At 37.1% G+C, this 25,698-nt stretch overlaps 1 protein-coding gene across 1 annotated transcript in view; it reads left to right on the top strand.

Moving 5' to 3' along the window:
* Nucleotides 1–1,884: 1,884 nt before the first annotated feature.
* The window catches only part of GABA-B-R2 (gamma-aminobutyric acid type B receptor subunit 2), a 302,526-nt gene continuing 278,712 nt past the window's right edge, over nucleotides 1,885–25,698 (top strand). Inside the window, exons 1-2 of the mRNA XM_089096425.1 lie at nucleotides 1,885–1,891; nucleotides 2,635–2,780. Of these exons, the coding sequence (XP_088952551.1) occupies nucleotides 1,885–1,891; nucleotides 2,635–2,780 (153 nt within the window). The remainder of the gene's footprint in view (nucleotides 1,892–2,634; nucleotides 2,781–25,698) is intronic.

Here is a 25,698-nt window from a genome sequence, read left to right as displayed (position 1 = left end):
CAGATAAATATAGAATGGGGTTTGAAAAAAGGGATAGAATTGGTCTCAAACCTCTCTTGATTCCCAGAAATTGACATTCCTAACGGCAAAGAGGCGGAGAGGGAGGAGACGGGCATCATAAGCCTCGGCGAAAAAAATTTGGGGATGAGGATGATCAGGAGCATTGTTTTAACCCAATTTTATTTGTAATATTTCTTATTTTCCATTCAAATACAATATTTAATGTCTGTTTCCCATAAGCGTAGCCTCCCTGTTGGTAACTCTATGAAAAATCCTGTTGGAAGAATTTGCCTTTGAAACCAAAGAAAGGATGTCCATTTAATTTATTTTTGTGTATTAATCGAATATTTGAGAAGGGAATTTTTCCATTGATGAATATCATTCTCGAGGCGTTGCTTTACGGATATTAAACTTGAAAGAAAAAAAAAATTGCTCGTAGTAACAAACTGCAACTAAAGAGCACCCCTTGTCAATGAAAAAAGAAAATACTTTGTTACAATATATTAGACTAATGACTAGTTCCAGCAGGTCAGTCTCAATCTTTAAATTTTGGTCAGGAGTGGTTAACGTACTGACTGATAGGTTGCTTAAGACAGCTTATGAAGAATTACTTCTGGAGGGAATAAACTAGCGACCATTTAAATAAAAGATATTTTAAACTAAATATGGTTTTCTTTTGTTTGGAATGAAAGTAATGGACCGATGGATAAAGATGAATTGGAAATGTTAAAATCTTATAGAGATGTTAAGATAGTAAATTAGCAGGAGTTGTACCTCAAGATCAATTCACCAGCTAGGTATCTCACTTATTGGATGAAGCTCAGGGCTAATTGCCTTCCGATTGTAGCAAATTTCAAAATTTGGAATGTTTGCAAAAGAAATAAGTTGTAAAGAAGACACGTATACTATACTTGCCTGCTTTGCAAAGATTAGGAGGAGGATTTGGTGTGTTGCTTGAGCCCTTGCCAGGGGCTCTCTACGATAAGTGAAGATGTATTTGGAAAAATTCACTTGATAGTTCCAGATGCCTTAAAAAGTATGTTTCCGCAGTTTTTTTTTTGTAGAATGGCGAGGCGTCTTGGAAATGTGTTTATTAATAAAAATCTTAATATATTGATAAAATGAAGTGTTCCATTTACGTGATTCGTTAATGTGTATTCTGAGAACTTGGAGGAGTTGAGTACGCTGATATAAAATTAAATATTGTTTGAACTTTTTCGTGTACATTACCGTTTTTAGCTTTAGATACACTTCATGCTATAGTGATAAGGTAAAGCGAGCGACTATTCTACACGCAACAACCACATCTGTTGTTCATTCTGATTCTGAACATTCAAAGCGTATTAATTGTAGGGTTACTCATTAAAAGCTATAACAACATTAAAATTTACATAATTTGAGAAACATGAATTAAAGACACCAAAAGGTCATACCATCTTGATGGAAATTTTGTAATAAAATCCATCATGAGTGAGAGACCTATAGGCGCTGTTTGCAATATGCGAAATTTCTCCTTTTTCTAATGAAATGACTTAATATATATGAATGAATATCTTCAACCTCCTCAACTCCTCGTTCTTAGTGGTACAGTTTGACCTTTAGTCCCAATTATTTAAAAACATCTGTTCAAACATAAGAGCCGCTGAATTTTAATAAGAAGTGTTTTTAGAGCACTATAAAACTCTAACGTATAGAGGAGGGATTGAGGAGGGGATCAACCCCGTCATATTTGGAATAATTTGTGTTCGTTATAAATTTCATGTACATTTTATATGTACTTCTCAAAGTGTATATATTTTAGAAAGCTATTTTTTTATTATTTCAAAAATTAATAAAATTATTCAGTTTATTCTGTAGAAAAATCAAAGTGTAAATTACATCTACATGAACGGTTACAAATAAAATCTTGTGAAATGAGGATGTTTAGCATAGGAGCATAATTTGATCGCTTTTTGGTGCTAGTAGCGCTCCACAACTCAGTAGAGGGGGTCCGGAATTTGTAAGAATTACAGTTTTATTGAAATGCATGCTTTATCAATTTTCTTCGCCAAAAAAAATACGAAAAAAATTTCACTCCACAGCCTTCAACATTTTTACTGTAAAACATTGACAACGTCTAGTCATGATTCTACATGACTTTTTGCAAAATTCTGCACATTCTGCACAATTTGTTTTTAATTGTCATCTTATAGTGCATTTAAAGAAAGACTACCCTTAGCAGTTCTTAATTTGATTTTCTATGTTTCAATTTGAGGCCTATTTACATTTACTTTTTAGCATGCTATAGCTCTTAGGAATCCTTATTTACCAGCTAAATGCGTGGTTAAGCCAAACAATATAGAGAAATTTCGCAGTTACATAATCGTTTAATATGTAACCGAATTCCAAAGTGGTCTGAATCGTGTACTTTGTGGCACCTACCTCCACCAGGCTCTTCAGGTTTTGTCTTTAAAATATTTTGATACGACAAACCACTGGGTAGTCAGTTGTATGCTTTGTCTTTTAGGTAGATATCGGATTACACAAACTCAAGTAAATCTATTTTGACTTAATAATACGTTTTTGTTATTCTCCTGGATAAATAAAATTTGTACATTCTGATATCAAATATTGAGGGTTAAACCTTTTCTCAAGCTTGTAATTATATTTCATTTAGGATGAGACAACGCCATTCACGAGTTTATAGGAATCAATCTCTAGCAGACTTTTCATACCGAAGTTCATTTTGGGAAAAATTGTTCCTTGATGCTCTAAGAACAACATCATTTAACGGAGTCACGGTAAGTTCCTCACGTGTTATTGCTTTTTAATCGATCTTCGTATTTGGCCAAACCTCAACGATAATTTACGAGGCGGCAAGACACTAGAATCTGCTAGGGCTTAAGTTTAATAACACCATAAACATTTCTTTAACGCCCTATTATTATCGGAAGATTTATGCATTGACAACGATAAAAAAAACTCTGGCTAGTACATTTAAAGGTAAACAGAAAAGTATGATAAAGGGAATGTGGAAGGCATTCTGGTTGGAGTAGGGATTTTTCAGAAAAATGATGATGCAACTAAAAAAAATCGACGACAAAATTAACATTTGTTTTTGCTTAGAGAATCTGTCCTGTACAATGTGCTCTCATGCAAAATAGCTCAATAATCCAAATGGATACTTGGGTAACACCAATCTAATTTTTCGGGAAAAATATTGAAGTTAAAAAAGGATAGTAGCTTATAAAACCGTTTTTTCTTTGTGATTAATTAAAAAAAAACTTTTTTCACAAGATAAATTTTTCAAAGAAAAGTAAAGAACTCCATTAAACCAAAAATGAGCAAAAATAAAATCAAATAATCGACCAAGCGTGAAACTACCACAAATCAGCATCGATAAATAAATGGAACCCAAAATAAACAAAAATTACAATAAATAACCGATTCAAACTCAAAACGAGCAGAAATTAATATGAGTAGGGCTCAAAGTCCCTGTGCCTTCCTAAGGCCAGAACATAATTTGCACTTTACTGAAAAATTATAGATGTTTTTACTTTTATATCTTTAGTAAATCATATAGTATTAACATTTTGATTATTATATATCAGTATATGTATATTAAACTGACAATGCACATTCATTTGTATTTTTTTTCAGTTAAGTGCAAATTATGTTCTGGCCTTGGGAAGGTATAGGGGTTTTGAGCCCTGCTCATGTCAATTTCTGCTCATTTTGAGATTGACTCGGTTATTTATTGTAATTTATGTTGCCATTTAATTGCCCTGGGGCATATAAGGTTTTTATAGAAAGCGTTGTCGTAGAACTTCAAAAACGGCTCATTTGATTGGAAATTGAAAGGGCTAGTACCCTTTTTAATAGTCAGAAGGGGTCTGAGGAGAACTAACCCCCCGCTCACGCCCACCATTTCCTTGAACACATCCAATCAAAATTTTGAGATAACAATTTTCTTAAACCGTTCTGGAAATTAGGTTTTTGAGGATGACAACGCCCGCTACAGCCCTCAGGGCAAGGGTTTTAGGTTATGCCCCAGGGGCCTATGAGGCTTTTATTGAAAGTGTTGTCTTAGAAACTTCAAAAGGGTTCATTCGGTTGGAAATTGAAAGGGCTAGTGCCTTTTTTAATAGTTGAAAGTGATTGGAGAGCAAATAACGCCCCTCTCACGCCCACCATTTCCCCAAACACGTCCAATCAAAATTTTGAGATAGCCATTTTTTTAACGTAGTTGTTTAACAAAATGGCTATCTAAAAATTTTATTGGATGTTTTTGGAGAAATTTTGGGTGTGGGAGGGGTCGTGAGAGGGAGGTTAGTTGCCCTCCAATCAGTTTCAACTAACCTCTTAAAAAGGGCACTATCCCTTCCAATTTCCAATTGAATGAGCCTTTTTTGCAGTTTGTATGACAACATTTTCTATACACAACCTTATATGCCCCCAGGGCATAACTTACAACCTCAGCCCTCAGGGCTCTGGGGGAGTGTCATCCTCGAAAACCTAATTTCCAGAACTTTCATCTACTTTGAATAAAATGGGTATCATGAAATTTTGATTGGATGTGTTTGTGAAAATGGTGAGCTTGACAAGGGGGCTAGTTGCCCTCCAATTACTATTAACTATTAAAAAGGGCACTAGCCCTTTCAATTTCCAATGGAATGAGCCCTTTTTGAGGTCTCTAAAAAATGCTTTCTATAAAAGCCTATTATGCCCCCACGGCAAAACTTACAACCCTTTCCCTGATGGGTTTGGGAGGTTTGTCATTCTTAAAATCATAATTTCCATAACTTTCAACTATGTTGAACAAAATGGCTATCTCAATATTTTAATTGAATGTTTTTGGGGAAATCGTGGGCGTGAGAGGGGGATTAGTTGCTCTCCACTAACTTTTGACTATTAGTAAGGGCACTGACCCTTTCAATTTCCAATTGAATGAGCCCCTTTTGAAGTTTCTACGACAACACTTTCTATAAAAAAAACCTTATATGCCCCCAGGGTATAACTTACAACCCTTGCCTTGAGGGCTCTGAGGGGTTGTCAGTCTAAAAGTCCTGATTTCCAGAATTTTTAACTACGTTGAAGAAAGTGAATATCTCAAAATTTCAATTATTACTCTCAACTATAAATAAGGGCACTAGCCCTTTCAATTTTCAATCGAATGATCCCTTTTTGAAGTTTTATAACAACGCTTTCTATAATAACCTCAGACTCTCGCGAGGGTGAGGAACTAGCTGCCCTCCAATCACTTTCAACTATTAAAAAGGGCATTAGCCCTTTCATCGATCTCACATCAATCTTTATTATAAAAATGTCAAGCCTTCCAATCTTTTTCGACTATTAAAAAGGGCACTAGCCCTTTCAATTTCCAATCGAATGAGCCCTTTTTGAATTTCTACGACAACGCATTCTATAAACACCTTAGCCTATATGGCCCCAGGGCGTAAATTATAACCCTTTCTCTGAGGGCTGTGAGGGGGCTGTCATCCTCAACGACCTAATTTCCACAATTTTCAACTACTTTAAAGAAGATGGCTATCTCAAAATTTTGATTGGATGTGTTTGGGGATATGGGGGGGCGCGAGAGGGGAATTATTTGCTCTCCAATCGCTTTCAACTATTAAAAAAGGCACTAGCCCTTTGAATTTCCAACCGAATGAGTCCTTTTGAAGTTTCTACGACAGCGCGTTCATAAAAACCTTATAAACCCCGAGGCATAACTTAAAAACCTTGCCCTGAGGGCTGGAGGGGGCGTTGTCATCCTCAAACCCCTAATTTTCAGAACTTTGAACTACGTTGAAGAAAATTGCTATCTCAAGATTTTGATTGGATATGTTTGGGAAAATGGTGGGCGTTAGTTGCCCTCCAATCACTTCCGACTATTGAAAAGGGCACTAGACCTTTTAATTTCCAATCGAATGAGCCTTTTTTGAAGCTTCTACGATAACGCTTTCTATAAAAAAAACTTATATGCCCCAGGGCATAACTTACAACCTGAGGGCTGTGAGGGGATTGTCATCCTCAAAATCATAATTTCCGAACCTTTCAACTTAGTTGAACAAAATGGCTGTCTCAAAATTTGTATTGGCTGTTTTGGGGGAAATTGTGGCCGTTGGAGGGGTATTAGTTTTCCTCCAATAACTTTTGACTATTAAAAAAGGCAATAGTCCTTCGAAGTTTTCGAAGTTTCTATTACAACACATCATCCTCAAAGACATAATATCCGGAAACATAAACATAATGGGTAATAAAAATTAAAACTAAACGGGTAATAAATAAAAATTATGTTTAATAAAAATTAAATATAATGGGCAAATGGGAGGGTGGGCGTGGGTGAGGGACTAGTTGCCCTCCAATCGCTTTCAACTATTAAAAAGGGCATTAGCCCTTTGTATTTTAAATCTAATTAGCTCTTTTTGAAGTTCCTAAGACAACTTCTTTGACACAAAGTGCCCTGGTCTAAACAAAAAAAAACAATAATAATAATAATGCATGGTACCCACATCGGTCTTTATCATAAAAATGTCAAGCCTTCCAATCCCTTTCGGCTATTAAAAAGGGCATTGGCCCTTTCAATTTCCAATCGAATGAGCCCTTTTTGAATTTCTACGACAACGCTATCTATAAACACCTTATATGACCCCGGGGCATAAATTTCAACCCTTGCCCTGAGGACTGTGAGGGGGTTGTCATCCTCAAAGACCTAATTTCCAGAACTTTCAACAACGTTAAAAAAATGGCTATCTCAAAATTTTGATTGGATGTGTTTGGGGAAATGGTGGGCGTAAGAGGGGCGTTAGTTGCTCTCCAATCGCTTTCAACTATTAAAAAAGGCACTAGCCCTTTCAATTTCCAAACGAATGAGCGCTATTTAAGATTCAACGACAATGCTTTCAATAAAAACCTTATATGCCCCGAGGGATAACTTAAAAGCCTTGCCCTGAGGGCCGGAGAGGGCGTTGTCATCCTCAAACCCCTAATTTTTAGAACTTTCAACTACTTTGAAGGAAATTGCTATCTCAAAATTTTGATTGGATATGTTCGTGGAAATGGTGGGCGTGAGCAGGAGGTTAGTTGCCCCAGTGACAGTTTCTGTGACAACTTCTTCGATATGAAGTGAACTGCTCTAAAGAAAAAAAATATAATGATTAATATATTGTGCCAACATCGTTCTTTACTTAGGAAGCAAGATTGCGCTGTCTATGATAGCCTGGATGCAATTAATCTTAGGGCAACATTTAGTTTAAAAAAATAATGGGCAAATGGGAAGGTTTTGCGTGGGTGAGGGACAAGTTGCCCTCCAATCACTTTCAACTATTAAAAAGGGTATTAGCCCTTTCTATTTTATATCGAATGAGCTCTTTTTGAAGTTCCTAAGACAACTTCTTCGATACGAAGTGCCCTGGTCTAAACAAAAAAAGAAAAAATACATTGTACTCACATCAATTTTTTCTATAAAAATGTCAAGCCTTCCAATCATGTCTACTATTAAAAAAGGTACTAGCCATTTCAATTTCCTGTCCAATGAGCCCTTTTTGAGTTTCTACAACAACGGTTTCTATAAACACCTTATATGCCCCCAGGGCATAAATTACAACCCTTGCTTTGAGGGCTGTGAGGGGGTTGTCATCCTCAAAGACCTAATTTCCACAATTTTCAACTACGTTAAAGAAAATGGCTATCTCAAAATTTGATGGGATGCGTTTGGGGAAATGGTGGGCGTGAGAGGGGAGTCATTTGCTCTCCAATTGCTTTCAACTATTAAAAAAGGTTAGCCTTTTCAATTTCCAAACGAAGGGTGCCTTTTGAAGTTTCTACGACAACGCTTTCAATAAAAACCTTATATGCCCCAAGGCATAACTTAAAACCCTTGCCCTGAGGGCTGGAGGGGGCGTTGTCATCCTCAAACCCCTAATTTTCAGAACTTTCAACTACGTTGAAGAAAATTGCTAACTCAAAATTTTGATTGGATATGTTCGCGGAAATGGTGGGTGTGAGCGGGAGTTCAGTTGCCCTCCAATCACTTCTGACTATTAAAATGGGCACTAGCCCTTTCAATTTTCAATCGAATGAGCCCAACAACGCTTTCTATTAAAAGCTTATATACCCCTGGGCATAACTTACAGCCCTTGACCTGCGGGCTATGAGGGGGTTGTCATCCTCTAAGACATAATTTCTGGACCTTTCAACTACGTTGAATAAAATAGCTATCTCAAAATTTTTATTGGATGTGTTTGGGGAAATGCTGGGTGTGAGGAGGGTTACTTGTCCCCAATCCTTTTCGACTATTAAAAAGGGCACTACCCGTTTCAATTTCCAATCGAATGATTCCTTTTCGAAGTTTCTACGACAGCTCTTTCTATAAAAAAAAACCTTATATGCCCCCAGGACATAACTTACAACCCTTTTCCTGAGGCAGTGGGGAGAGTGTCATCCTCAAAAACATAATTTCCAGACTTTTTGAATACGTCGAACAAAATGGCTATTTCAAAATTTTGATTGGATTTATTTTGGGAAATAGTGGGTTTGAGAAGGGTGTTAGTTATCCTCCAATCAGTTTCGACTATTAAAAAGGGCACAAACCCTTCTAATTTCCAATCGAATGAGCCCTTTTTGAAGTTTCTACAACATCACTGTCTATATAAAACTTGTATGCTCCCAGGGCATAACTTACAACTCTGGCCCCGCGGGCTCTGGGGGGGGGGTGTTATCATCCTCAAAGACTTAATTTCTGAAACTTTTAACTAAGTTGAACAAAATGGTTATCTAAAAATTTAGTTGAATGTGTTTGGGGAAAAGATAGGCGCGAGAGAGGGGTTAGTTGCCCTCAAATCACTTTCGACTATTAAAAAGGCCACTAGCCGTTTGAATTTCCAGTCGAATGAGCCCTTTTTCAAGTTTCTATGACAAAGCTTTCTGTAAAAACTTTATATGCCCCCAGGGCATAACTTACAACCCTTACCCTTAGGGCTGCAGTTTTAGTGGCATGCTTAAAGACATAATTATCAGACCTTTCAACTACTTTGAACAAAATGGCTATCTCAAAATTATGAGTGGATGTGTTTTGGTAAATGATGGGTTTGGAATGGGTTTTAGTTGCCTTCCAATCACTTTCGACTATTAAAAAGAGCACTAGCCATTTCAACTTCCAATGGAATGAGCCCTTTTTGAAGTTTCTACGACAAGGCTTTCTACAATAACCTTATATGCCCCCAGGGCACAACTTACAACCGTTGCCCTGAGGGTTGTGGGGGGGGGGGGTGTTGTCATTCTCAAAGACCGAATTTCGAGAACTTTCAATCACGTTGAACAAAATGGCTATCTCAAAATTTCGATTGGATTTGCTTGAGGAAAAGGTGGGCGTGAGAGGGGGGTTAGTTGCCCTCCAATCACTTTTGTCTATTAAAACGGGCACTAGCCCTTTGAATTTCCAATCGAATGAGCTTTTTCTAAGCTTCTACGACAATGCTTTCTATAAATACCTTATACGCCCCCAGGGCATAACTTACAAACCTTGTCCTGAGAGCTGTGGGGGAATGTCCTCCTCAAAAACATAATTTCTAGTTGGAAATCAATTGCTGAGCAAAATGGCTATCTCAAAATTTTGATTGGATGTGTTTGGGGAAATGGTGGGCGTGGAAGGGGTGTTAGTTGCTTCCAATCACTTTCGACTACTAAAAAGGGCACAATCCACTCTATTTTCAAATCGAATGAGCCCTTTTCAAAGTTTCTACGATAATCCCTTCGATACGAATTGCCCTGGTCTAAAGGAAAAAAATGATAATAATAATAAATTATGCCAACATTGTTCTTTACTTAGGCATCGCGATTACACTGCCTGTGATCAACGGTAATGGTCAAAATATTTCTGCTTCCCACTCTGCTTCCGACCGGGGCCTGGCCCCTTCGAATCCCGGTCCGGATACTTTTTTTAAACTTGTAGGAGGTGTAGGTACTAGGCTATTCTCTGACAGCCCTGCGGCATCACGAAATCCCTGGCAAAATTCCGATAACACCCCTGGCAAGGCTCCGAGGGCATGCCCTGGCAAGATTCCCAGGATTCCAGGTGAAGCAAATTTGTATCAGTATTGGCAAGATTCCGAACGCAGCGCTATCCCTTTTCCATAGGATTCCTATGAGAGCCCTGTTTCCAGCTGGCAATATTCCGATCACAGCCCTATGTGCTTTAAATAGGCCCATAGGAAAATTAACATGGGATTTTAACCGCACTGATAGGAAAATTAACATGGCATTCCTGTGACACTCCCCAGGTGTTCCAATATTTCTCCTAGCAACCGTCATTTGGTTGCGATTCGTAACCATTTTTGGCACATTGATTTTCTGGAAGACACCCAGGATTACATTTGTCCTATTATTTCTTCAGTAATAAAAAAGAGTTCAGCATGTCAACATCAAAATGGATGCTTATACATTATTGGATATTGAAAGCGTTAGCGAGATGGGACCTCGAGTGCCAAAAGTAGCAGTGGAGATTACAAGGGGTTGCCGACTAACCCTAGAATGGGACAAGATATATGCAGGATATGCTATATCATTAAGCAGATTCAAGTCGGAAGAAAAGTTATGCTTTGTTGCTAAAGTGAATATAGTGCATATACAGAGACTACAAGACGGATTAAATGCGTTAGCAAATTATATTGAGGAAAACAATCTGCTTTTACGCACTACTTAGACTACTTGATCCTGAGTCAGTTTCTTTCTGGAAGTGAGACAGTCAACATCTAAAAACGTTTCCACATGTCCATTAAGCTTGTATATTTTGGGCAGTTGGTCACCCTGTGAGAATTTTACTTTTGCTGATGAATATAATGAAAAGTTTAGATTATGCAAGCCATGGAAATTGCATAGAGGATATTATTTGCAAATTAAAGACCGTAATTCCTGTCTTGAAGAGATTTGTGACTCTCATAATAAAGGATTCTTATGCTCCAATTGGCACTATGATAAATGTGATCATTGGGAAAATACTTACCCTGGCATGATTGTAATTAAGTAGAAAGTAGCAAAGTAAGTATGCCAGAACTAGACCCTTCAGGTCCAAACCGGCCTTGCTGATCTCCTTTTTATGGCGCTTCAGCGAGGAAGTGCAATGGAGGGGCTGGGGGCCAGCCATCCTGTGCTTTCGCACAACCTTCCGGCCTAACTTCCCCAGATTTCTCCAGGTACCCATTTAGAGATGAGTTGACTCTGGCTAAGCTTACAGAGTCACACCACTGACTGGCTTCTTGGACAAAGAATTCTCAACCCAGCGGATGTCCCCTAAGCCAGGACGGCCTGGCATGATTATGAAAATCCTAAACGTGAGTTCAGTTTAGTTTTAAGAGACTGGTACCGTCGCGGCTTTCAAATTTTTTGGGAAAAAAACCTGGTCTATGCCTCAATTGCTGGAATAATAAAAGAGTCTTTTTTTTACGACATCGCTGTGAAGATACTGGCTATTTCGATTATAAACCTACAGACTTTTTTTGTCTGTTACAGAAAGGGATTCTTCATATGAGAATTGCTTCAAATAAGCAAATTGAAACACGTTAATTGTATAACATTAATCAAAATAGTATTATTGACTTTACAAAGAGATTTTATAAAAATGAAGTTAAATTATATTGTAGAAAATGTAACCCTTACTTTGCATGCCAAGATGAATACAAGTTAAATCCTGACGGCCTGCTGCCACGTATCGTTTCTGATGATTACCTATGCGTAGAAGAAGAAATCTAAAGAACACAGTGTTTTGTACCTACAAATTTTACTATTAAAAAAAATTGAATACTTTTTCTTAAGAATTTCACTTTTAGGGCACCGAATTTCATATTGTTTAAGTAGGAAAGAGTATTTTCAACTAGAAAGTCGTTCAATCAGGGATTGTCGTCGTAAATCTTGATGAATTGACTGTAAGTACGTCCACGATATATAAAAATAAAATATAAAAGTGCATGAAAGCCATAGCTTTTCGTTGATGAATCTTGTACCCACTTCCGATTTTGAATAATAGATTTTCCACTTTGCTCAAGAAAATTTTTAATGTGAGGCATGTAGAATATATACGGTAGGCAAAGAGGATCGAAAAATGCTATAATCTTTCTGGTTTGAAAGATGTATAACCAATGTCCCCTCTTTACAGTTGATGGACTGTTATTAACAATGATAAGAGTATTATTAACGTTTTGATTATGCTCCAGGAAATCCGAAGGTATGCAACAGGATTTGTCTTTGGACATGTAAGGATCCAAATTAAATACATTGATTATTTCATTTGTTCTCGGCACCAAGTCTAATAGAACACTGCCATCAAGGGTAATCTCCCAATAGATTTCAAATTGATTTAGCGAGATTAATGCAATACTTTCCTCCAATAGCTCGGCAAAGTTAAACTCTAAACGCACGTTCCCCGTTCGGATAATGCTCATATCTTGAGGTTCGGATAAATCCAATACCATGATACCATGAGTTTTCGCAAACATTTCTTCAGGTATACCATTTTCGAATAATTTTGAATCTCGATCTAGGGATTACATTGTCAATTCAGATAGGGTTCTGTAGGATTTATGAGAGTATATATTGTAGAGTGGAATTTTGTTTACTTTGCATGTAAGAGATGCAAGGCCAATCATTTCAAATTTATGCAGAGAATTTGTCCATGACCCAATGGCACTGGCACTTTTTACAAAAGCCAAAGCAAGTCATGCAAGAATTTCTTCATTGATAAATGATGAGTGGGTGTAGGTGCGTGTACTCTTAGCAATATGTCGTTGATTCGAGATTGTATGAGGAACGAGCAATCTTATATTATTTCCACTAGCTCTTAATTTCTCAATTGCCAAAGCAAAAGAACTCATAACTTGTTGTTTTCGTGCATGAAATTTTGCTGAGGTGGGAGAAACTATTACATCGGGTGCAGGGCCAACTACTTTTTGCAAAATAAAATTGACAAGGTAAGTTGTTGCTTTATATCATTCTTAACGTTGGGAGGCAGCCATTGAGGTATGTTAAATATCCTATATTTTTTTCCACTTTCTATATTTATGTATATTTCTATATATTTTTTCTATATTTATATTTTCCACTGGTTGTCAAATCTCTAAGTATATTGCTAGTGTCAGTGTCCCTTTTACATTCACATCCAATAGCCATATCTCTCAAAAGCTTATACGGCATTGGGTTCATCAACATGACATGTGTATAACTTGCATAATTTTAAAGATTGTTGCTTCTGCTCACCAATATTCAATTTATTTAGACACTGATTGTCTAAAAAAAATTGCGTAGTATACAAATTTTATAGAATAACCCCTCGGCTGTACTTGGTTTATCATTGTATATTTTTTAACAATGACATGTAAATCTATAAATATTAAAGTCAAATCTATAAAATAATCTTCACTGGAATAAATTTGAAAATGGAAATTTTCAGAGAGCGGTTGTTGCGGATAAAATTGTTCATAGTATCCGTGTTTACACTGACATCTAAATTTGTACGTTTAAAATATTTAGAGATGAGTTGACTGAAGGATGAGATTCTTAATGTGGTAGAAATGCCATTTTCTAGGAAAAGAAATCCTATTTTCGATCTTTTTACTTTCTTTTTTGATGCTTTGTGTTTCCGGGATGGGTTGAGACTGATGAGTGATGAAGTATTTCACATCCTTTTTAAACCTTTTTCGCTTTGTCTTGATTTCAATCGCTCGCCAAGGGATCGTGTGCTGGACCTGAGATTTTGTGAAACACTTTCTTGAAAATCCTTCCCAAATGCCCAATCCTGTAGGGAAGAAGACGCAATTTTCTGCAGCAAACGGTGCAATATATTTCTTAGCCAGGGGTAGTTCAGAGCGAAACAACCTAGCAAACCAATTGCTGAGACCGTAACCGGATATTGACGAGCGACCCCTGTAATAGTCCATTCAATGACCAAATTGCCGTTGTCCAAGAATAGAAACATAACAATTAATATTAGCACAAAGAAAATGTATTTTATCCCTAGTTAAACTTATTTAGTAAACATATGAACATTACCAAAGATAAACCTTTTGAGTCTGCTGTAGGATCGCATGGATTAATCTTAAATTCGTGCGGATGCTATGCCAATCTCAAAACACTGACAGCAACGTATTGACCATGCTTTGTATTTTAGTGCTGAATTAGTTCATTAGAGCTTTTTCATTCAAGAACACACAGGAGGGGGACAATGGTATTGGACTCTTGATCTCTCAACAAACGATGCATAAAGAAATATACAACTGTCCGAGGAGAAGCCCGGTGGATAGTCTGCGAAAATGACATGATTCATGCCACTAGCGCTTTCAGCACTTTACAATCGATTATATCCTGTTTAAAACCAAAAGCCTCTCTTAGATTATCGTTGAAAAGAACCTTGTCATTGTCAATAGGTGAACTAATGTAGATTTTGACCTCTTCCATTGAAAGTTGAATTGAAAGTCGACTAGTTTAATAGCCGAGCGGAAATTCTTCTATTGATAGCACGACATAAATCATTCATACTCCCAAACTCAAGGAATATTCATATGAATTAATCTGTTCAATCCGTTGATCGTTAACTAGTGGCCAATCAAGTGGCCTAATTTTATATATATGTACGATCCTTTCTTAGAATATCATATGTATTTTTGATAATGTAATCTGCAAGAGCAATTTCATACCTTCCCTCAAATTTAAAGGTAGGAGAGAGTTTGGTCCAAAAATCGCTCGTATTATACAAATCGTCACAGAGAGGGTCAGAAACATTTGAAATGAATGTTATATAAAACTCATTAGACATTATGAACGTCACGTGTGCCCAGGAATCAAAATTTTAGTTGTATCCTAGCCAGCGAACAAACAACTGTCGCTTACCCTTCCGAGTACAAGTCTTTAATACCTTTTCGATTTGATAGATTTCACTATTTCCAACTTTTTGCAATTTAAAATAATAAATACCACCAAGAATCTCATCATCTTTCATATCACGAAGATGATATGTTATAGGTATAGTGTTTAAGACTTTTAAAAATTTAAAAAGTTCAGTGGACCATAAGTAATTGCCCTTTTTTAAAAATTCTTCTTGTTAGATTAATTCGGACAGTATCACCAACATTAGATTTTTTCTTCTCCGCCTTTTCCTTAGAATATTTTTTTCAAAATCATCTATTGTCGCTACGATGAACTTTAATAGGGGTAACATTGGACAGGGATCGATGAGGACATTGGTTATAAACCAACATGGTTTTATCTAAATCTCGAATAAAAGCAGCTGTATTTTTCAATTTACAATATCTTGAATTTAAAAACAGAATAGTTGGTATCAAACGTTCAGTCAATGCCACCTCGATAGGACTATTACTCTGATAGAGTACTGTATTATATTTCAAATAAACCCTTTTTACAGGTGGATTAACAAATTCACCACCCGATCTGTTTGAATTTTTATACATGAATCTTGTTCAAAAATGGATCCAAGGGCACCTCTCTTTGACTGCAATAGAACTTCAAATGCATAGAAACTAAAAACACTTATTGGAAATAAAATATACTTGTAGGGTCTATTATGGCCTCATTGAATCGTGTCTAGAGTCAAAAGTTCTGCTTGTAGAATATTCAGAGGGTAAAAGGCTTTAGTTTTTCGATAGTCACGACCTCTAGTCCTATGATTTTGATGAAGAGTGTAACTGGGTTCGCTTTGTAAATACTCTTTGGTAGCTTCTTTTCAGTTCCGGTAACTTTAGAACGTATAGTGGGAAAGCTTATACTTCCTGATTCTCCGATATTTTCATAAACATCTTTCAGAACTTGTTCTATTTTGAACGTAATCGCGGTGTGAAGCGCTCGCTACCCTTTTGCGTATTGAAAGATGTGGAAAGATGCGTTTGTTTAATACCTTCACCAGCCTCACTTGGCGTGCTATCCAATGATATATCTCTTGATATTTCTTACGATTCCCTTAATTGTTTTAAAGCATGTTTATTCCCAATAAGACTTTTGAGAAAAATTGACGACTTTAAAAATTTATATAAATGACTATCAAAGCATTCAAGTCTTTTACGATTTGCAATCAACTCTGATAAAAAAAAAATCATTAAATTGTAACTCTTGCCATGGATTATAAATTCGTTCTTTTTCTCGTCAATTTGTTAATTTTTAGCGAGAAAGTCAAGAGTCTTTTACTTTGCTCAAGATGGGATGGAGGCAACATGATTACAACACTTGTTACTAAATCTTCTTCTTCTTTTCTCAGCTTTTTCAAAGACTCAAAACTTTCATTACCTTCAGAAGGTTGATCAATGACATATACTTTGAGCGGTTTTTCACGATAAGGTTTATGTTTGTTGACAAGTCGTAGGGTATTTTGAAGCAAAATTCATTTTTCATCATCGTTAATTGTTTCATTGTTAAAAAAGTTATCAAGATTATCTTCAAATTGCTCTTTTGGTGATGAGCAATATCAATTGGCGTCAATTTATAGTGTTTAGCCATCAAGAAAATAATGTTTACAAGTCCAACGATTATCGGTTGTAACAATGAAAAGAAATTACTACCCTCTTCAACAATTCGTTTTCGTTTGCAATTTCTTTTCTTCTTGATGGCTATAGCCCGTAAGAGTGAACGAGGCCGCTTTGTCTGTTGTCTAACACCATCCGACAATTGAACATTACCTTCCATTAAATCTAAACAAAGTTCTGATAAGAGATTAATGAATTCCTTGTCAATACCGTTTTTGAGAATCTTGTTATTCTTAAAAAAAGCACCTGGAATCCTAAACGGACTCCTTTCCGCTTCTATCTGCACTTTTCTTCTTCTTCGTTAGAGATCACTTGGACTCCATCATTTAGTGTCTTTCTGGCTTCCAAGTTGGTGGATTCTCCTCCATGGCATTAAATTTATGTTCTTCCAAGGGGGGGGGGGAGAGAAAACTAAATTGGCTTTTTCATAAGGGCCAAACAAGGGAAGCGTAGGCTCCTGCTACCATTTCCCACCAATTTAAGAGTAAACTCGGCAGGTACCTCTACGGCTCTTGCGACAGGACCCTCCTCATCTTTTGCTTGTCGACCCCTCTTCTTTAAAGTTACAATACTTCGGAAGAAGTTACTCACTCAAAGAACATCTATATTCATTAAAACATAATTGCCTCTCTATTAAACTTCCTTTCAATGGAGGCTGGCAATGGAGCATCCACAATCAGGTTAATATCTAGTGGAATTTTGAATTTTGGGATAGGGTACGTAGTTTATAAATTACCAGGAGTACTTGCAGTGCATATAATAACCAGTGCAATGCAATAATCAGTGCAATAATGCAATAACCATGCAGTGCAATAGCCAGGAGTACTTGCAGTGCATTCAAAGAGAAGGTGTTGTAAAGTTTGATCAGTCAGGATGCAGAGTCTACAATTTGGGTCACTATACTGCTTGCGTCTGAATTCTTCTCTTCTCAGTATGACTGCTAGGCTTTTTATTTTAAAGTACGCCCGATTTATTTCAGGCTCTTTGAAAATTGGAGCCAAAGCAGGAGGAGGCTTTCTATGAGGATGGCGGTTTCTAATTGCATCTCTAAGTGCGATTGGATAATTTTGAGCAAGCTGTGGGTTGATCGACTTTGCAGTCTCTGCGGCAAGAACGTCCACTTTTTCGTTATAGTGGATTCCTACATGGCTAGGAATATTCTGGAAAGCCACTGCTAGGTCAATCTTATATAGAGAATGAAGCTGTTCTCTTATCTCCTGCAAATCTGTGTCCTTTTCGTCCCAGGTTAAAGTTTTAATTAGTTCAAGAGCACTCTGAGAATCCGAGAAGATTGCTACTTTGTTGGAATGGAGAGGTATATTTTTGACCACCTCTAATGATTCAACTATTGCTGCCAGTTCAGCCGTCAAAACTGAGGAGAATGGCTTTCCTAAGCCGCGGTTTTGAATTGGCTAGGATGGAAAATAAATGTCTGTTTTTATGTAGCTTCTGCAGCGTCATGATGGCAACTAATGATCTTTTTTACTATTCACGGGTAGATATACAGTGATTTCATTATCGAAAATATCAGGCACAACACCCAACTCTTCGGACGGATTTTGATTCAGATCCAATATAATTTATCCAATAGGTTTATTAGTAGCTTGATTGTACGCAGAATGTAAAATTTTGGCTCGCAAGTATAGCTTTGTTTGTTTAGAGTTATAAGAGAACTTGAATCGCGAACAATTCTATAGATGATATAGTAGGTACAATTCAGAGCCAATGTTCTCATACACTTACTCTGATGAAAAGATTATGGAGTTAAACAGTTACGGAAATTTTTTTACGATGTGTTCGGACCGTGAATAATTGTAACATTGCCTGAGACCATTATTCACTAGATTCAGCTAAATCGTCAATAATCAACCACGAGTTTGGTGCAATATTATTAAACACGTCAAGTCCTTGTATGGATTTTATGCTTGATGCAATGCTCTTTATTTTTTCCTAGGATTCTTGCCATACATTATAGCAATAATAGATATTTTTCAGGTTTTCTAAAAAAATTTTATCACGGTTTTGAAGTAATTTCTTTAATAGTGTCGTTTTGCCCGACATTGACGGTCCACAAAGACAGGATCTGAATGGTGTTTTAAACTGATACATACTCCTCCAAGGTAAAAATGCAACAAACCAAACCTAACCTCAATCTCTTGAATAAATACTCCGAAAATAGAATACATGACTACATTAATTGATAATAAAATGCACTACACATTTTAAAACAACAACTCGAAAACACATAATTACAATGAAAATACTAAAAAATAAACACTGTGGCGGGGCGATCGCTACGGTGGTAAGCGGAAGGTATCGCGGCAGGCAGGTGGCATCCGATAGGCCACCCGTGGTGGTCGGCAACGAAGCCAGGGTAGTAAAACATAAAAAATTTAAAAATAAATAAACACTTTAAAATTACCTCTTTGCGCAACGAAAAAAATATATATAAAATATATAAATGTAAATAAATATATACATATAAAAACACTGGAAAATGGCTAGCTATAAAAGAGGCAGTGCTGAGCTAGAGACGGAAAAGCAGTCCTCCTCCCCCCACTGGCGGCTCCTCTCCCCCTCTCCCATGTATAAGGCTTTCTCTAGACCTTGTTGTCGCCTGTAATTTACACATTTAACTCGATTTGAAATACGATATTACCCATGGGGTAGTATCCTAACACCGTCCGGGCGTATATAGACTTTTTCCGATATGGTGGGCATGGTATTGTTCGTGACCTGAACTATCTAGTTTTTAGGTTTTAAAGAGTGAATTGACACTCGCTCTTGAAACTAAATTATTCTCTATACAGTTCCTATAAACACTCATGTTTAAATTTTCTTTTACATATTGTGACGGCTCCCCCTTCAAGATTTTTTTGGTAACCTCATTGTGTGTTGGCACGCAGTACACCTTCGGACCGGGAAACATACAGTGGGATACCAAGTCACTCATAGTCTCAAAATTAATTTAAAGAATATATTTGGGGCCTGGCGCCTCACTAGCTCCGGGTAAGTGGACTCAGCTGTGTGTAATTCATCCTAGAGCTAATTTACTCTCCATTTTCCAAATCGTGTTACAGATTATCTGTTTTAACTTTTAACATAAGTGAATCGGTGTTTCCAGAACACACCTGAACTTGTCCCTCCCCCGGCCATTGGAGCTTACACATTTTGTAATAAAACTCCAACATGAGTTTTTTTGAAATTTCTAATAAGGCACTGCCCGCGGCAATATTTAATTTTACGTTTCTTTTCTTTCTATGTAAAAGGACCACATTGGAGAGTATTATCGTGAACGATGTGAAGTTCGGATCTCCAATGATTCGGGAAATTATATTGGGTTGGTTACAACGTCAAATCGGCTCCTGTTGCGCACACTCTCGCACACCTTACCAAAGGCCGAATTCAAAATGAGTTTAAAGATCTCTTTTCCGACTTTTGTTTTCCCTCCAAACCGTTTCTTGACAAAAGTTAGCAAACGTTTTCATGTAAGGCTTTTGATCAAACTGGAGATCTCTATGAATCTTTGTCACATTGATACTATTGGCCAGCATCCACCGTAGAAGAATGCGGTGTAGAACAATATTCCACTTTGGTTCAAGATCGGCAATAAGCTTTTGTTTTGAAGGTGTACAGTGCAAACCCATATTCTCTACTAAGGATAAATTGTAGGGGCTCAAAGAGTCCCTAGGCACCCGTCTATTTATGCATGGGAAAACAAAGTCCTTTACCGATTCATGACGTTTCAGAGGTATTTCTTTATCAGTTTTGAAAAACCACCCTTGGGGTCCATTCTCGTCAACACTGTGAATGTTGGGGAAATCTGAAATAGAGGGATTGTCAAGCCATTGATAATTCCTACATGACAAATAAAAGGAGACATTGCCGACAGCTAAAGGGAACTCATATCCAAGTAAACGGCATTCTACTTTTCACCGGTGCGTTATCCAGTGGGCCGGTTTCAAGCATGCGATCCCCGTGGAAAACATACCCTCCCCACATGGATCTCTCTACAAACAGGTGCTAATCCACATCAGCGATCAGACCTTTTTCTGCTCCGCTAATTTAAAGAATTAAATCCATCACCAGATGAGGAGTTGAAAAATAATACTCAATATTTAAACCCAGTTCTTCGTAAATTTTGTCCGTTTTTTTTACAGACAATATCCAACAACGTCAATGCACCACTAGCCAGGTACAATTTACAATAATTCCACCCATTTTCACACCCATTTTTAAACCCTCGCTTAGCCCAAACCCTCTTTGCGAATTCATAATCGGCAGTGGTACATTGACGATCGCAAAGTGAATTATCAATGTCAGTGACGGGCGGAATTTTTTCCTCATTTAGCTTCGAGGCGGAGCTGTAGAACTCGTATGGGTATATGCCCCTACACGCTAATAAATCATACCTAATTCATCCGGAAAGTGCTGTTTGAGGAGTGGGAAACGTTAAAATCATCGTTTTTGTACTTGATTCAGTTGGCTTAAAGAAAGGGGAAGAAACTATAGGAATCTAAGAAACAAATTCTACTCAAACGCATTTTACCATTATCAATTGTTTTCCATTCAAATTCTAAGACTATTGACTTTTGCAGATGATTTAGGTATGATTTTATATGAAAAACAACCATCTGGGTGATCTACAACTTCATCTTTCTGCAATCAAGCCAACGCTGGTAATATGAATTTCAAATCGTAGTTGGAATTGTGCATGTAAACCAGTAGAAAGTATTGTGGCCTAACATTTATATTACACGAATTTCCGCATCCCCCCCCGAAATTTACTCCCTCTTGATGGAAATTCCTGACATAAATGGTCGTGGTCCCGTGTTTTCGCAACCCTCTGATTAATTTTTTCTTGCAAACCCAACAAATATCTTGATTTTTAGTAGCCAACTCGTCCTCTGGTGATAGATTCATTGGATAATATATGTTACGCAGCCTTGAAATTTCCTTATTTGGATGTTTTAATAAGTGCATCCATAGCTGTGCAAATACAATATTCCCCACTCAATGTCTCGACTAAATCTACCAATTGCATGGTATTAGAGTCTCTTCGCGCATGGGCAAAGGAGACTGTAATAGATTCATGCTCTTTGATACGACTGAAATTTGATGGATCGTGCACATCCGTGAGTTTAGCCTCAATGTCTAATGTCACCTTATTGCTCTGCAGGAGCGTGTTCGGAAAACTTTTAAACAGCAAGGTTGTCTCCTGCAAACGTTGCCACGGACTGGTACCCATGATGCTTGCAGAGTTTCAAATAATTTTTCAATTTCAACTCTGTATAAAATCTAGACAAACACGTTGGACGGTAATAGCAGGTCTTCCTTTGATTAAAATTTTTACCCTTACTTAAAAGCCTTCTAATATGGGGGATTGGAAAGAAATATCTTATTGAATGAGGATCTTTGGCAGGCTCGTAAAGAAGCCATAACCAGAGTTTCACTGATGTAAAGGACTGAGTCCTTTCGGAATATATTACCCCTTTTTTTTACTAAGCTTCCCTTCTTCGTAACCTTCATCAAATTGTAACACTATAACCCCAATCTTCAAATATTCATTGGCCCTCTCAAAAATATCAATCCTCTTTAGTGTTACAGGATATTGTCCTTTTAAACAATTAAATTCTGCTTTATGAAATCCTGCTCCCTCCTCGCCGCCAATAACTACCCAATCGGCCAACTTTGTCTTACTAACATCCTTTTCCTCGGGTTTATGCCCTACGACAAGAACTGAATATTTGAAATACTCCATGCCCTTATCAAAAGGAAAGTGTTGTAAACCTTGATACCACCTCAAATTTACATTATATTTTGTATAACTTTTCTTCCCCCTCCCTACCCTTAAAACAAATTTTTTTTTAAATTTTGTGATATTTACTTCAAATTTACAATAAATAAAACCATCAACCCACTCCCGTTTTTATTGCACCCTACAGACTATTAAAAATTTCCCCCATCCAATCGGAAAAAATATCCTCAAATTATGGGAGTCAAGATGAAGCATTTGCATTCTTATTTCCAGATGACACTTGCTCAAATCACCCTTACTTGCATTTAAAAAAATATTTTAAATTTGATGAATGCTTTAATACTGTCCCTGCCCCCCGCCTCTCGCATATGGTTTTGGAGAAGCGCCCGAATCTTGCTGACATAGGAAGGCGCTAGGTTAATGGGATCCGTATGAATACTACCACTTGTAAGGGAATTGAATGGGTTTCCGAACTCAGATGTATAAACATTTTGTGCAAACAAAATGTTTTTGTGCAAAGCGGCCAACAAAATTTTGTGAAAAGCGGCATTGACTAAATGCAATTTTGGTAGTACCGGCGGTGAGCCGGCACCACTTTCATCCCCATATCACTCTCACTGTGAGGAGTGGGTATTGTGTCTTCTAGCACCCTCTCGATATCTATTGATGGGAGTTGGTTTGAAACACGGTCTAAAACTTCATTGCTTAGGCCGATATCCTCCACTATAGTGTCATAATCAGTGTTGGGGGACTCTATACTAATCGGACTTACCCCCACACTCGGACCCCCCTCGCGTTCACTTTCCAACAAATTGTCGTGAAATTGCGAATGTGGCGATAATATGTTTTCCTGCAATGATGGTATGTGAACCTAGAAGAATAATAAGAGCGTATTAGCTCTCATGAAGACTTTACCCTATGAAAAAGAGAATAGTTAAGAATGCTTTGCAATTTCAGTGGAGATTGAGTTTATTTTAGAAGCAAAATTTTGTCTTGACTCAATAAGTTAAGATTCAGGTTGTGTTATTGTTACCCAGATTAGTATTAATTCAATAAAACAAGTAATCCAAATCCTATGCCTTGAAATTTATTATCAAACAGCTCATGGCAACAAACTGTTAGTAAGGAGTGAATCCGCCCAATGTTAACCCAATCTTTAAAATATGGAGCATTGATATCAATAGATGCATTAAAATAATTATTTTTTAGCCTCATTCCAAATATAGAAGATTCAATAAGTTTAATGCTATCCATCAAAAGCTAAATGACTGTGAAAATTTGCCTTATTTCCGGAAAAGGAGAACCCCTCCCACCTAAAAGTTGAGTAATGTTAATGGAGAGCGTACCATCAAATTCGGTGTATCAGAAAACCCTACTGTAGAGGTTTAAATCCATAATCTTCAAAAATATGGAACTTCGAGTTATTTGCAAAAAGAAAGATCGTGGCTGCGTGTTTTTTTTCAGACGTTATCTTATCGAACCAGAAGTCCTGGTATTTCGCAAGAAGGCTCATTTAAACGGGCATTAAAAGTTCTAGTGACCTTCTCAAGTGACCAAAAAGAGTGGAGGGCAACTAGCCCCCCTCCAACGCCCCTTCTCTACCCATAGTCGTCTGATGTTAATATTGTGATGGCGATTTTCTTTAATATAGTTGAAATATCAGTAGCTATGCCTTTGGGGTTAGCCTAACCCCTCCCCAGCCCCTGGGTAAAAGGCTGTAAGTTATGAAATTTGGCCATTGTTTACTCTTAGTATTTGTCATTGGGAGGTAAACATACATTTATCGAGGGGATGGGCAAATTTTCATATGGGGGTTTTCCACAGGGAAAATTTCCAGGGTTAAGTTTCAAGGAGAATTCTACTCTGGGAGAATTTGCCAGAATTCCTTTACAAATTATTTTTATCTGTCTTACTTTCTCTTTGCTGACTTAATTTTAAATGTGGAGATGTTAAGAGGAACCGTCCGGGGAGATTTTCAGTGGGGTTGGAACTTTCTGGAGGATTTTTTTAGGGGGGATTTCTGAGGGATAAATTTTTCATGGAGAAATTTCCTGTGGTATAAATTCTCAATAGTGATACTTCCTATCGCGGAATCTTTTGAGGGGAGGAGATTCTCATGTAAATATTCTATGGATGGACGATTTCCGGCATTATTTGAAAAACGATCAGAAATTAAAGTCTTTTTCAAATGAAAGTATGCCAAGAAGAATTTTCAGCCGGAACAGTCTGCAGGATCTTTTTCGTTGTGAATTTCGAGCGATGATGTGATTGATTGTCCGAGGAAATTGTATAAGGGGGGGGGGGAAATTTAGATGGGAAGAACTTTCCATGGAGAATTTTCCGTGGGGAAGGTAATTTTTCATGGAGGGGGAGCCGATATCCCGGCATAATTATACTTTTTGTCCTAACTCTCTTGAAACATAAGGGTCGTTGAATTAGAATAAGAAGCTTTTTTAAAAGTACTAAAAACTTCAGCGTAAGGAGTGGGGTATTGAAGAGAGGGCAACCCCCTTCTTATACGGAAAAATTTCTATTCATTTTAAGTTTTAATAGTACTCCTTACAGCAGTTTTGTTTAATTTAAAAAGCCAAAAAAGATTGGCTGATGTTATGGGTTGATTATTCTGAATACACCAAGTTGCGCATGCATCTATGCCTCAATGACGTTAGAAGGCATCAAGCCTAGAAACCCCTTGTCTAATTTTTTTTATCTTTGTCCCTTAATCTTGTTATTATGATTTTTTTTTTTTTTTGCTTGTTATTTTGTGTACAGTTTCTAGTGCTAACATTGCAACGGGAATGATAAGTTCATTAGCTATTTTTTTTGTCAAAATTTGCTATTTGTTATTTCCTTGCAAGTGGGTAATAAACGATTATCTTATCTTATTTTACTAAGAAAATCTCCTCAATTTTTAAAATAGATTCTTAAGGAATTTAAAAATTAAACATAGGAAACATTTTGATTTTGTCCTTTTTTCTCTGCCAGTGATTTCAGTTTATTAAAAGAAAGGGATATGAGTCTAACCTAGTTAGCTTTTACGGAAAGTAGGGGACCTTAGGCCGGATTGATATGAATAATATTACATTTGGGGTTTTTTATTGTCCTTAAGCCAGAGCCTAGAGTGTATAGGCTGAAGTGAAGGTTTAGTCAGTCTCAGAGAGGAATAACATAGTTGTTTTGCTAAAATTACGTTTCTGCAAACCAAGTTTCTGCTTTCGAGTGGAAGGCTTCATGTAAGCAGGTGAACTTGACATTAGTTTCAAGTGAAAATACTTGAGACGTTCGAGAATTTTGTCACTTTGCCGAAATTTTTTCTTGGAACAGTAAAGGGAAAAAATATGCAAATACAAAAAAGAGCACTGTCTCACTGTTCCGAAGCGCTGCCATCTTCTTCTACGAACCATAAATGTTAAAGACTTTTGTTGAGTACAATTTAAT

Source organism: Artemia sp. Qi Xiang Cuo, chromosome 11 (genome assembly GCF_049724085.1).
Source record: "Artemia sp. Qi Xiang Cuo chromosome 11, ASM4972408v1, whole genome shotgun sequence".
Taxonomy (NCBI): domain Eukaryota; kingdom Metazoa; phylum Arthropoda; class Branchiopoda; order Anostraca; family Artemiidae; genus Artemia; species Artemia sp. Qi Xiang Cuo.
This window is presented reverse-complemented; position numbering and strand designations above follow the sequence as displayed.